The 14,939-nt window shown below is 42.5% G+C and overlaps 1 protein-coding gene across 1 annotated transcript in view; it reads left to right on the forward strand.

The window, feature by feature from the left end:
* The window catches only part of LOC139422901 (uncharacterized), a 35,407-nt gene extending 24,484 nt beyond the window's left edge, over window positions 1-10,923 (forward strand). The window contains exons 4-6 of the mRNA XM_071174363.1: window positions 117-1,514; window positions 2,586-2,700; window positions 10,179-10,923. Of these exons, the coding sequence (XP_071030464.1) occupies window positions 117-1,514; window positions 2,586-2,700; window positions 10,179-10,376 (1,711 nt within the window). The 3' untranslated portion in view covers window positions 10,377-10,923. The remainder of the gene's footprint in view (window positions 1-116; window positions 1,515-2,585; window positions 2,701-10,178) is intronic.
* Window positions 10,924-14,939: the final 4,016 nt, after the last annotated feature.

Below are 14,939 nucleotides of genomic sequence, written 5' to 3' on the forward strand. Positions count from 1 at the left end.
GGTAGTTAGACATTGTCATCAGCCAAGTTCAAATGTGTGAAGCCAACCATTTTATACAGCTGTAAAGTGCAGATTTGTTTTCTCTTACTGCATCCTCCATATCCCTCTTCTTCCAGACCCTCTTCATGTGTGAACCCTTCTCAGCCTAGTGTGTCTTCCAACCCCTTCTTATCGTTCTTGTCTCCTGAAATTGAGATTTATATGGACTCCCCTAGAGGCGATTGGGAAACCAGAGGCACCCAGGACCCGTCTACTGATATAATGGAGAAGAAAGACCCTGCCCCTCTGCCCCTCAACCAGCGCTGGGCTCGTATGGACAACTGGCCTAGCAAGGGCAACGCTCAATCTGTCACCGTGAATCTCGCCCGAACAAAGCCAACAAAACAGCCACCTCCTCCAATACGCCAATCTTCCACATCACTGGTGGGATGCGGGGATAACCAGGAGAGTGTTAGTGGTCAGGACCATTCCAGTATCAGGATGGACAAGGGTCCTGCTCCAGATAGACCAAGCCAGGCTCCAAGCCAGACACAGAGGGACCAGAGTATGACTAGAGTGAACCTGGGACATAAGGACATAGGTGCCTCCATGTCCAAGGTCTCTCAACGTGTAGTACAGATTATCACACCACTGAGATTTTCCTCCACAGCTACAACAGAACACACAAGTGGAGGCCAGAGCTCTACCCACCATGGGAACCAACCAGAACAAGAAATGCCATCTGCCACTGGGGGGTTGAGGGTGGCTAAACACAATAAAGGTCCAGCACCTTCTAGGCCCCAGTACCCTCCAGGGAAGACAATGCCAAAAGTTGATGTAATAGATAAGCAATTGAATACTGAGGAACATGACTCTTTGGTTGAGTTTGATCCAAATAATCCCTTTGCAGAAGACTGCAGAATGGAGAAGTCCTCTGGACATGGTGAAGAACAGAGACTAACTGGTGAATATCAGGAGAGCCTAGACTCTCCCAATCATCAGAGTTGTACCTCCATAGAAGCAAATCCAGGTTCAATGCAGAATAGTGTGGTTAGGGACTCAATGGAGCTTCCAACGCCAGATGTTCTGCTAGCTGAGGATGGCTTCCGTCCCATCAAAAACTCATTAGCAGAGCTGGTCTTTGTTCCCTTGCTTCCATTGAAGAAAACATCCATCTCTAGAGAGGAGGATACTGGTAAACAGAGTTCTGTAAAACTACAAACCCCAGGGGCTTCCTCTTTGAGTAAGCTTTCCTCAAGTATCTCAGAAAAACTGCAGAATCGAGGTGTGGGTATGGCACTAACTTGTGTTACCATTGCCCAGCCCCCATGTGTACCCTCACCTGCCCCCGCCATCCTAACCCAACCCAAGCCCCTGAAGGGATCAGGGGGCAGGAGTAACTGTCCTCCCCAGACAAGCTCTCTCCCTGGCCAGAGGACCCTGCTTCAGGCTAGAGCTATGTCCTCCGTTGCAGAGCATTGCAGTGGAGAGGAAGCGGGAGGGAGAGGGGACAGGCCTACCTCAAGCACACGCAGGTGAGAGAGAGATTGCAGCCTTTTACTGTAGTGTGTAGCAGCTTTGTGCTCTCTACGAAACCTCTCCTGTACTGTAGTCAGATTCACTAAACCTTTCCAATCGCTTTGGTGGATGCGTTGTTCGAGAACACTTCATGAATGTGACCCTTGTAAAATCATTTTACTCTCTTATAAAATGTTTAATTTCACTTTCCTGAATTGAATCAATGGAACTTCTGACCAAGTTGTTTTTGCAATACTTTCAAAAGTTGTACAGGACATCATAGCTAGTTCTATTTTTTAATAATGACTATATCATTCTGTAGTTATTATTAACATAGTTTAACGTAAAGCAACATGAACATAGCTCCCCAGAGAAATTAACACTATATTAAGTAATCAAAAGAGCACTTACTAATTACTGCAAATTTAATTTTGCTCTGCAAGTTATTTAATTGCGATGTCATTCACACAATCCCCTCGGCACAGTATGAATCATGGCTATAGAAATGCCAGCCTTTGCAGCTTTCATTGCTTTTTGTCAAGTTATTCTCCCTGTAGAATCTCAGACAAATCTCAGTGGCGCCTGTAAAATGCCATTGCTCAGAGTGTGTGTACACTGTGGCTCCTCTGCAGTCTAACCTTATATGAGAGGGAAAGAAGAGATACGCTTGCCACTGTGTCACGTATGATGGGAATCAGTCAAGAGGGAAGAAGAACCCATGCTCGCTTGTCATGTCTAACTCTGTCCGTTTTGTTTTGCATTGATTTGATTTATTTTTCAATCCCAGCCCCCATCCTCACAGGGGAGGCCTTTTGCCTCCTCTTGCCAGGCCATCATTGTAAATAAGAATTTGTTTTTAGTTGACTTGACTAGTTAAATACATTTTTGTTAATAAACTGATAAGGTCCACCTGATTGAACAAATTATTTCAAGCTGTTGGCAGCAATTACACTTGCTTTCTGAGAAAATGTCATTATCCGCATATCCCCCATATCCACCTGCTGCATCTCCTCAAATAACACAACACTTCAGGAAAGTTTGAGCCGCTCTCATTTTTACTGTCTCTGTCTCCGTCTATCTCTATTCAGGCCCCATCCAGTAAAGCCTTTGAGCTCCCTGGAAAACCAGCCAGCCTCCAACATCCAGGAGAGGCAGGCTGGCATATCTACAGGAATCCTCGGTGTCCTTCAAGAGAAGATAAAGGTACTAATGCAATATGCCATGAGGGCAATGGAAACAGTATTGAGTGAACTGATAAACACCAGCAGCAGATGAAAGAGCTACCTACAGGTTCTCTCACCAATCACCTGTCAACGTAGATCTGCTTTAGGCAGGAGGTATGTGTACTAAATAATCAGACCTCATTGTGTCTACAGTCTATTTTGGGAAAGTGTGTGCATGTTAATATGCTTAGCCTTATGCCTTGTAATATGCACAGCAGGGGCTCTTCTTGATAATATTATCATAATAATCTTATGCAATTAAGGTACCAGGATATCTTTGAAACCATTCCCCCAGGCACCTCATGAAAATGCCCTCTGCTGCTGTTTCAATTAATCCTACCAGTTCCTTGATGCATGCACAGTTGTTTTTTATTAAAACCTCAGTGCAACATTCCCATTCTTGCTGCGCGCACGCCGACACACACAGTGCACACACACACACACACACACACACACACACACACACACACCCCTGGGCCAGACTTCACTCAATCGTAGGACCTACTGGGTCTTCAGTAAAGACTTAAAGGTCGTGACCGAGTCTGTGTCTCTCACATGGATCGGCAGACCATTCCATAAAAATGCATCTCTATAGGACAAAGCCCTGCCTCCAACTGTTTGCTTAGAAATTCTAGGGACAATAATGAGGCCTGCGTCTTGAGACCGTAGCGTACGTGTAGGTATGTACGGAAGGACTAAATCGGAGAGATGGATAGGAGCAAGCCCATGTAATGCTTTGTAGGTAAAACCTTGAAATCAGCCCTAGCCTTAACAGGAAGCCACTGTAGAGGCTAGCACTGGAGTAATATGATCAAATACTGGGTTCTAGTCAAGATTCTAGCAGCTGTGTTTAGTACTAACTGAAGTTCATTTAGTGCTTTATCCAGGTAGCCAGAGATTAAAGCATTGCAGTAGTCTAATCTAGAAGTGACAAAAGCATGGATTAGTTTTTCTGCATCATCTTTGGACAAAAAATGTAAGATTTTTGCAATGTTACGAAGATGGAACAAAGCTGTTCTTGAAATATTCTTGATAGGTTTGTCAAAAGAGATCAGGGTCCAGAGTAAATCAAATCAAATATATTTATATAGCCCTTCTTACATCAGCTGATATCTCAGTGCTGTACAGAAACCCAGCCTAAAACCCCAAACAGAAAACAATGCTGGTGTAGAAGCACGGTGGCTAGGAAAAACTCCCTAGAAAGGCCAAAACCTAGGAAGAAACCTAGAGGAACCAGGCTATGAGGCGTAGCCAGTCCTCTTCTGGCTGTGCCTAGGTCCTTCACAGTTTTATTTGAGACGACTGTACAACCATCAATATTAATTGTCAGATCCAACACCAGATCCCTTTGTTTCTTGGACCTAGAACTAGCATCTCTGTTTTGCCTGAGCTTAAAAGTAGAACATTTGCAGCCATCCATTTCCTTATGTCTGAAACACAGGCTTCCAGGGTATGCAATTTTGGGGTATCACCATGTTTTATCGAAGTGTACAGCTGTCGTCCGCATAGCAGTGAAAGTTTACATTTTGTTTCCGAATGACATCACCAAGAGTTTGAATATATAGTGAAAACAATAGTGGTCCTGAAACTGAACCTTGAGGAACACCAAAACTTTGTTGATTTGTCAGAGAACAAACCACCCACAGAGATGAACTGATATCTTTCCGACAGATACGATCTAAAACAGTCAAGAACTTGTCTGTGTAGACCAATTTGGGTTTCCAATCTCTCCATAAGAATGTGGTGATCGATGGTGTCAAAAGCAGCACAGGTCTAGGAGCACGAAGACAGATGCAGAGCCTTGGTCTGACGCCATTAAAAGTTAATTTACCACTTTCACAAGAGCAGTCTCTGCTATGATGGGGTCTAAAACCAGAATGAAGAGTTTTGTATACATTATTTGTCTTCGGGAAAGCAGTAAGTTGCAACGGCTTTAAGGGGAAAAAAATGAGAGGAATGAGAGATTCGATATAAAGTACCAGTAAAAGTTTGGACACATCTACTCATTCAAGGGTTATTCTTTATGTTTTACTATTTTCTACATTGTAGAATAATAGTAAAGACAACGCAATGAAGTAACCAAAAACGTGTTAAACAAATCAAAATATATTTTAGATTGTTCAAAGTAGCCACCCTTTGCCTTGATGACAGCTTTGCACACTCTTGGCATTCTCTCAACCAGCATCACCTGGAATGCTTTTCCAACATTCCTGGAGTGGTTTCTACATATTTTGAGACCTTGTTGGCTGCTTTTCCTTAATTCTGCTATCCAACTCATTTCAAACCATCTCAATTGGGTTGAGTTTGGGGAATTGTGTAGGCCAGGTCATCTGATGCAGCACTCCATCACTCTCCTTCTTGGTCAAATTGCCCTTACACAGCCTGGAGGTGTGTTGGCTCATTGTCCTGTTGAAAATCAAATGACCCACTAATCGCAGACCAGATGGGATGGTGTATCGCTGCAGAATGCTGTGGTAGCCATGCTTGTTAAGTGTGCCTTGAATTCAAAATAAATCACATAGTGTCACCAGCAAAGCACCATCACACCACCACCTCCGTGCTTCACGGTGGGAACCACACATACGGAGATAATCCGTTCACCTACTCTGCGTCTCACAAAGAAACGGTGGTTGGAACCAAAAATCTCAAATTTGGACTCTTCAGTCTGAATAATAGATTTCCAGTAGTCTAATGTCCATTGCTCGTGTTTCTTGGCCCAATCAAGTCTCTTCTTCTTATTGGTGTCGTTTAGTAGTGGTTTCTCTGCAGCAATTCGACCATGAAGGCCTGATTCATGCAGTCTCTTCTGAACAGTTGATATTGAGATGTGTGTTACTTGAACTCTGTGAAGCATTTATTTGAGCTGCAATTTTTGAGTCTGTTAACTCTAATGAACTCATCCTCTGCAGCAGAGGTAACTCTGGGTCTTCCTTTCCTGTGGCAGTCCTCATGAGAGCCAGTTTCAGCATAGCGCTTGATGTTTTTTGGTGTCTGACCTTCATGTCTTAAGGTACTGATGGACTGTTGTTTTTTCTTTTTTTGATCTGTTCTTGCCAAAATGTGGACTTGTTCTTTTACCAAATAGGGCTATCTTCTTTATACTACCCCTACCTTGTCACAACACAACTGATTGGCTCAAACGTGTTAAGAAAAATAAATTCCAACATTTGTATTTTAACAAGACACACCTGATAATTGAAATGCACTCCAGGTGACTTATTCATGAAGCTGGTTTAGAGAATGCCAAGAGTGTGCAAAGCTGTCATCAAGGTAAAGGTGGCTACTTTGAAGAATCTCAAATCTCAAATATATTTTTGTTTAACACTTTTTTTGGTTAACAAATGGTTCCATATGTGTTATTTCATAGGTTTGATGTCTTCACTATATTATTCTACAATGTAGAAAATAGTAAAAATATAGAAAAACCCTGAGTAGGTGTTTCCAAACTTTTGACTGGTACTGTAGGCCAATAGTTTTCTTTACATTTTCCTGGTCAAGGTTGGGCTTTTTCAAGAGTTTTGTACACATCCGGTGGATAGGGAGCCATTTATTATGTTCAACATAGGAAGGCCAAACACAGGAAGTAGCTCTTTTCAGTAGTTTAGTTGGAATAGGGTCCAGTATGAAGCTTGAAGGTTTAGAGGCCATGACTATTTCCATGAATGTGTCAAGCGATACAGGATTAAAAAACTTGAGTGTCTCCATTGATCCTAGGTCCTGGCAGTTCTGTGCAGTCTCAGGACAACTGAGTTTTGGAAAATTTGCAGATTCAAAGAGGAGTCCGTAATTAGCTTTTTATGATCGTGATCTTTTCATCAAAGAAGTTCATGAATTCATGACTGCTGAAGTGAAAGCCACCCTCTCTTGGAAAATGCTGCTTTTTAGTTAGCTTTGCGACAGTACTGTCTTTCCAAGCTAGTCGGAAGCTTGCTTCAGAGCTCGGGTATTTTCTGTATACCAGGGAGCAAATATCTTGTGACAAATGTTTTTTTGTTTTTAGGGGTACGACTGCATCTAGGGTATTACGCACTGTTAAATTTCGATCCTCAGTTATTTAGGTGGTTAACCAATGTTTGTACTCTTACGTCCTTGAGTAGGTGGAGGGGCATCTAGGAATATTTGTTGTCCTAGAATTTATAGCACGGCTTTTGATGATCCTTGGATCGGGTCTGAGCAGCTGATTTGTTGCGATTGCAAACGTAATAAGATGGTGGTCCGATTAGTCCAGGATTATGAGGAAAAACATTTAGATCCACAATATTTATCTCACGGGACAAAACTAGATCCAGGGTATGACTGTGGCAATGAGTAGGTCCGGAGACATGTTGGACAAAACCCATGATGATGGCTCCTAAAGCCTTTTGGAACAGGTCTGTGGACTTTTCCATGTAAATATTAAAGTCACCAAAAATGTTAATGTTATCTGCCATGACTACAAGGTCTGATTTAGGAACTCAGTGAGGAATGCTGTATATGGCCCAGGAGGTCTGTAAACAGTAGCTATACAAAGTGATTGAGTAGGCTGCATAGATTTCATGACTTGAAGCTCAAAAGACAAACGCAGTTTTTTTTTTTTTTTGTAAATTGAAATATGCTGTCGTAAATGTTAGCAACACCTCTGCCTTTGCGGGATGCGTGGGGGATATGGTCACTAGTGTAACCAGGAGCAGAGGCCTCATTTAACACAGTAAATTCATCAAGCTCAAGCCTGTTTCAGTCAGGTCAATCACATTAAGATTATGATCAGTGATTAGTTAATTGACTATGACTGCCTTGGAAGTGAGGGATCTAACATTAAGTAGCCCTATTTTGAGATGTGAGATATCACAATCATCTTTCAATAATGACAGGAATGGAGGAAGTCTTTATTCCAGTTAGATTGCTAACGCATACACCGCCATGTTTAGTTTTGCTCAACCTAGATTGAGGCACAGACACGGTCTCAAGGGGATAGCTGAGCTGACTACACTGACTGCTAGTGGCAGACTCCACTAAGCTAGCATGCTGGCTAACAGGGTGCAGGCCAGGCAGCAGGCGATCTCATTGTGCCACTAGAGGACTTAGAGTCCTGTCTATGTTGATAGATGACACCTCCAGCTTGGATGGAGTCCATCACTCCTCAGCAGGTCAGGCTTGGTCCTGTTTGGGGGTGAGTCCCTGAAAGAGGGGCCAATTATCTACAAATTCTATCTTTTGGGAGTGGTAGAAAACAGTTTTCGACCTACGATTGAGTTGTGATATTCTGCTGTAGAGCTCATCACTCCCCCTAACTGGGAGGGGGCCAGAGACCATTACCTGATGCCGACACATCTTTCTAGCTAATTTACACGCTGAAGCTATGTTGCGTCTGGTGACCTGACTGTTTCATCCTAACATCGTTGGTGCTGACATGGATAGCAATATCCCTATACCAGTGGAAGCTGGTGACTTGAACAATTGAGGAGGATGGGAGACCCACGGTATAGGTGCATAATGCACAGAGATGACAGTGTGTTTAAAAAAAATCATAGACTATTCTAACCTAAAGCATTTAATAAAGACATTTATAGTACAATATTATGGGAATGAGAGGGCTACTTACACCGTGTGGGAAAGGGATCACAGCAGTGATTGAATGAGGGTATGAGGCATGAGTTGAGGTGTTCAGAGGCTTGACCAGTGCAGGATAGGATTTGACGGGGAAGACAAAAAAAGAAATAACACAACACACTACACATTTAGACAAAATAGCCAAGATTTAGTTAGTCCAAGCAAGGAGTAAAATCGTTGATATGTGATTGTGTATGTGATTGACTTTACATACAGGAATGAGATCATTTATAGGGGTACTTACCTATCACTTTTCATTCTTAATTTCTATCCAACAATGTCAAAATCCAACAAGTTCTCAACACATAGAACCCCCATAATGCTCTGTGGCACAATCCCAATACAACTCAATAGTTAATTCTCTAATCCTAATTATATGATTGGATGGATAGCATGTCAGTTCATACTGCAAAAGCTTTGATTGGCTGGAGAACTTCCTCTGGAAGTGGTCATAATTAACATGTATGTCTATGGAAGGGGGTGAGGCCTACGAGCGTCCTACGTTTTGTATTGAAGTCAATGTAGCCAGAGGAGGATGGAAGCTAGCCGTCCTCCGGCTGCACCATGGTGCTACCCCAGACAGTGCTGTTGAAGTTACTGTAGACCTTCATTGCAAAAAAGTGTTATTTAACCAATTATTTGGTGACATATGAATATATTTAATATAGTTATCTAAAAATAATAACTTTTAATGTTTCACCTTTTTATTTTTATGAAATTTCACTGAGGGTGGTCCTCCCCTTCCTCCTCTGAGCCTCCACTGCCCTATACTCTACACTCTACAGTTTTAGCCTTACCCAGTACCCTCTTCAGATTAGCCTTTATGTCGGTAGCCCTGCCCCCTGGTAAACAGGGTATGATCGCTGGATGATTCTTTTTAAGTCGAATGTTGGGGGTAATGTAGTCGCAATGGCTCAGACCCCGTAACAGGTGAAGGAGAGACCTGAGAAGGCTCGGCCTCTGACTCTGACTCGTTGCTTAATGGGGAGAAACGGTTGAATGTTTCTTTCAGTTAAATGAGTGACACAGGTTGAGTGTGCCAACATAATTTATTTTCCAGAAGCCTTGAGATAATTGTCCTGCAAGGACTGTGTGGGGGGGGATTTATACTACAATCTGTACTTACTGGTGGCGCAGACGCTGTTTCATCCCTTCCTACATTTAAATTGCCCTTGCCTAACGATTGCATCTGAAGTTGGGCTTGTAACACGGCTATCCTCACAATAAGGAGAAAGTTGTCTTGTATATTAAGAGTACAGCGACTGCAATTAGAAGGCATGGTGTTAATGTTACTACTTAGCTTTTTCAGCTGTTGGAGGTCCTGTAGAACCATGTCCAGATAAAGCGTCCGGGGTGAAAAAGTTGAATGAAAAAAGTTGAGTGAGGAAGAAACATAGATATTGGTAAATGTGTTAAATGCTGATTTTGATTAAACTGTTAATAAATGTAAAAACAGGTAGCCAAGTAGCAACAGACAGCACAGCAACACGGAGACAAGTTCAGAAGTAACACTTCCAATTCCTCCAATCAGGAGTTAGAGAGAATCATGTGTGGGACGTCATAGGCTCCATGACCCCTTAGAAATGAGATCTGGTTGACAATACACCCAAGCATGCCATCCATTACAAGTGTCTGAAAGCTAGAACTTTTTTGTGCATCGAATCCTTTCTGCTTATGTAAAGAAACAAAATACAGGAGCCTTGGTTGGGTGCTTAAAGTTTAGCAATATTTTTGAAGGTGCTCTTTGTAGGGGTTCATGCACAGACTAAACATTCCTTAATGGATAATGCATGGCATATCTTTGGAGAATTCTATGGAAACATAAATGGCACTGACTCATACCACCTCAATTCCCCTCTTTCCTTCTAGGTCAAAGACACAGGGGTCAAAGGTCAGTACTCCCAGCTGACCCAGGAGGAGCTGATCTCCCTGGTGGTGAAGCAGCAGGACCAGCTCTCCAAGAGGGACAACAAGATCAAGGAGCTGGAGCAGTACATTGACAACCTGCTGGTGCGCATCATTGAGGAGCAACCCAGTATCCTGATGTCCATGAACTCACTCAAATGAGACGTCTAGAAATATATATTTCTCCATCCTGTTCCTAATCATTCAGAGCAAGGCTTCCTAGATGTTTATCTCCCTCAATGCCTATGTGTTAGGATGTTTGAAGAATTCCTGCTTGCCTCCCAAAGAACGTTTCATTCACCTATGTATAACATACCAAGCACTGGCTTTGTCTATTCCTATTGAAAAGATGCACTTTTGATTGTTCATTAACATTTTGAATGTTGTCTAAACTCTGAATAATCGTATCTTAACAACTACTAGGGTGGTAGTGTGCAAGGCTCTATGGTGTGTGTGTATTAAGACCGTATAAGAACATGAACCAAATCCACACAGGCCTGTTGGGAGGTGCTGTACATTTTTGGCAGTTGATTTGTCTTTCTATTAATGTTTTGATGTGCTTGTAAGGAGGAGTGTGATATGAAGGCAACAACACTGAAGAAGGAATTGAATAGTAAAAAATTCATTAATAAAAAAAGAAAGCAACAGAACAGTGACACATTGAGTTTGTATATTCCGTAACACTATGCAGACAGACCGGTATAATAGGGGTCATGCTTATGACAAGTATTATCATTAATTACAATCACATTATAATGAGCTATATCTGTCGGTAAAGGGTTACTTCATATTATTGGTTGTCTGTGAACTAACAAAAATAATGTGGATATTATTCCCTGTTACTGAATAACTTATGTATATGTGTTGTACATATTGAGATGTCCTTTTCTTATATTGTAAACTTTATGTTAAAGCACTTTGAAGAATAAATAATAGAAAAAATTGTAGTCTAAAGAAACATGGATTAATAATTAAAACAATTTAGACTACCGATAAATCAATTTAGACTACAGACAAACCAGGTTTAGACGACCACTATGCCTTTGGATGAATGCACTCTCAATTCATTGCAATCACCCTGACAGGTGCAACTCCACAAGCAAATTGCAAGGGTGTAACATATGGACATTTTCTAAAGGGGCATTTCCTTGTGAAGAAAGCTATTGTTTTTATAGGTAGATAGCAAGATGTCTGCCTTTGGTCATAGGAAGGATTACTGTATAGTTGGGTGAAAGTCAGAAAGTGTCTTCTGTCAACTTATTGCCTATTTTTTACAATTATGAAATAAATACTTATTTTCTATTATAACATTTATTTAGCCTCTGGTTGGAGTAGACCCACACCTCTCTTTGACTATTACTTCATGAAGCACTTTAAATCACGTTTTCACTGTTCACACTATGAATATAGCAGCTATATTATGCTGTTCCAATGGGAATGTTGCAGTTGCTTTCAAAAGCAGAACTAAGGTAAAGGTGGTAGTGTGCAAGGCTCGATCGAGTTTTGGATTATGAGATGGAGTTTCTTTGGAATGCCGCAAGCAAAGTCGGAAGAAGAGGAATACCGGGACAGGAGCACAGAAAAGTGGATTTGTGAGGAGGAATGGAGAAGGAAGAAGAGGTCAATGAGAATGAGGAAAGCCGAGGTTGGATTTGAATTTGAGGAAGATGGAGATGGGGTGTCAAAGAAGATGCAAACAAAGTGAGCCAAGCACCAAACCGAATTCTGGAGGTGAAATGGAAGTGAATGAGGGTGAGTTCTGGAGGTGAAATGGAAGTGAATGAGGGCGAGTTCTGGAGGTGAAATTGAAGTGAATGAGGGCGAGTTAAGTGAGGTGGAAGGTGTGGCGAAGAGCTCGGAACCTGAGCTTGGCATCAATGGACATAAAGAATAAACTGTTCTAGTATTATGAGATTTTTGGAAAAAGTAGATCCTTGCCTTTTGGGGCATACATGTGTGGTTTCAGGGTGGGTGGGAAAGGAGTTGGGTGCAGTTGAATCAGTAACCTGTAGTGAACTTGGGTGATTCTTCTGCCAGAGGGAGCGGGTGCTCCGTGTCACTCAACTTGGGTCAGCTTGCTAGTCAGGGTAGTGCAGAAGGTGTTGTATGCTGAGGCAGTGAAAAAAGTAGAGGAGGATGGGTCAAGGGTGAGGGATCTGGAGAGGATCCCTGTGAGTTGTAGATCTGTGCCAGCACAGAGGGATAGGCCAATGAGTGATATATGCTTCTGTAAGGTTGGCTTCTTAGTGTTCATAGCAATGGTTATTAACTGTAACGTAAACAACAGAAAATATATTTTGTGGTGGCAGATGCAGAGAAGTATTTGGGTATATGAGATTTGACTTCAGAAAAGTTAAAGGGTGTTATGAGTGGCGGTGTCCCGTCCTCTCGGGTCATTGGAAACCTGCAGGAGCAGAAAGGGTCAAGGTAGTGGAATGGGAGAGTGGATTTTTATTGAGTGTAGGGTTTAGTTGGAAGGGGATTTTATTATTATACATTATAAAATATATGTATTATTATTTTTTGTTTATGAAAAAGTTGTATAGGTGTAGGGATAGTTGGTGGTGCAATTTGTTGCTTTCCCCGCCTTCCTTTTTATTTTTGTATCACAACATATAACGTACTTGACCACACACTACCGCACAGTAGGTGGCGGCATGCACAAAATAAATGTGTGAACGCCATGATACCAAAGAAGAAGAAGAAGAATTCAAACCTTTAATTTGTCGTTCACAGCACATGAATAATAACTGTAAGTGTTGGCTGGCTCACAATCATATGTTTTGCTAACTAAAATAGCTAGCTACATTTAGCCTGCTATCTATTTAATGTTAAGATAGCTGCTATCTGTCAGAAGTGAGAATAGGCATCGGTCTGAAGCTGAAAATACATGAGCGCCACAGTGCCTATTTCACCGATGCTCTACCAAGGTTTTCCAGCACACACCTTTGACCTACTACAGTAGCTATGTGTAGCCAGGTTGCTTAGGATACAAATTCTCTCAAACAGCCTAATTCATACTCTTAGAGGAGGTGCTGCCAAAATAATGTGATTTGTACCACATGCAAGCTAAAGTATTGGATTCCTTACACACCACCAATATTATCCCATTATGCTAACTTTTCATGCTTTTATTGTTAAATGAAAGCAAACTCTAGTAATGGTTTCTTTTCAGCAATTCGACCATGGAGGCCTGATTCACGCAGTCTCCTCTGAACAGTCCGGCGCCGACAGAGATGGCTACTGGATATAAGAGCAACGTCAACTCACCATCATTACGATCAGGAATACGACTTTCCCGAAGCGGATCCTCTGTTTTTCCCACCACCCAAGACAATGGATCGGATCCCAGCCGGTGAACAAAAAGAACGACGCAGTAAAAGGGCGAAGCGGTCTTCGGTTCAGGCTCCGGAGACAGGCACAACGCGCACCGCTCCCAAGCATACTACTCGCCAATGTCCTGTCTCTTGACAGCAAGGGTGATGAAATCCGAGCAATGGTAGCATTCCAGAGAGACATAAGAGACTGTAACGTTCTTTGCTTCACGGAAACATGGCACACTCGAGACATGCTATGGGAGTCGGTACAGCCACCTGGTTTCTTCACGCATTCTTCACGCATCGCGCCGACAGAAACAAGCATCCCTGTGCAACTGGGTCCTGGACTTCCTGACGGGCCGCCCCCAGGTGGTGGGGGTAGGTAACAACATCTCCACCTTGCTGATCCTCAACACTGGGGCCCCACAAGGGTGCGTTCTGAGCCCTCTCCTGTACTCCCTGTTCACCCTCGACTGCGTGGCCATGCACGCCTCCAACTCAATCATCAAGTTTACAAACGACACTACAGTGGTAGGCTTGATTACCAACAACGACGAGACGGCCTACAGGGAGGAGGTGAGGGCCCTCGGAGGATTGTGTCAGGAAAATAACCTCATACTTAACGTCAACAAAACAAAGGAGATGATCGTAGACTTCAGGAAACAGCAGAGGGAGCACCCCCCTATCCACATCGACGGGACAGTAGTGGAGAGGGTAGTACACATCACGGACCAACTGAATTGGTCCACCCACACAGACAGTGTGGTGAAGAAGCCGCAGCAGCGCCTCTTCAACCTTAAGAGGCTGAAAAATTCAGCTTGTCACCAAAAGCCCTCACAAACTTTCACAGATGCACAATCGAGAGCATCCTGTTGGGCTGTATCACCGCCGGTAACTCGGATGAATTAATTCTCTGCAGCAGAGGTAACTCTGGGTGTTTCTTTCCTGTTGCGGTCCTCATGAGAGCCAATTTCATCATAGCGCTTGATGGTTTTTGTGCTGAGCTGATCTCTCCTGCGCTCTAGTAAGACGCAAGCAGCAGTAGCTAAAAAGTAGTAAGTAGTTGAAAAGTTGCTAATTAGCTAAAATGCTAAAGTTGTCTGTGATGAAATTCAAACTAGCAACCTTTGCGTTGCCTTAAGTAACCATCTGTCTTTTGTAACCATACCAAAGTTAACATATCATACTAAATGGAGCATCACAGATTTACATACAGAATAATACAGAATGCTTTGAGACCAGGTTGCACCTACACACTTAGTCAATGGGCCCTATAGTGGGCGCTATAGTCTTGTTTTAATATGACGTCTAGAATTTGAGCTAGGTAGGAGAAAAAAATCCTCTTAAAACTCAATTGCTAAAGACCCTGTTAAAAATTCTGGTATGTGCATCTTGGTAAAGGTAGGAT

Source organism: Oncorhynchus clarkii, chromosome 12 (genome assembly GCF_045791955.1).
Source record: "Oncorhynchus clarkii lewisi isolate Uvic-CL-2024 chromosome 12, UVic_Ocla_1.0, whole genome shotgun sequence".
Lineage (NCBI taxonomy): Eukaryota > Metazoa > Chordata > Actinopteri > Salmoniformes > Salmonidae > Oncorhynchus > Oncorhynchus clarkii.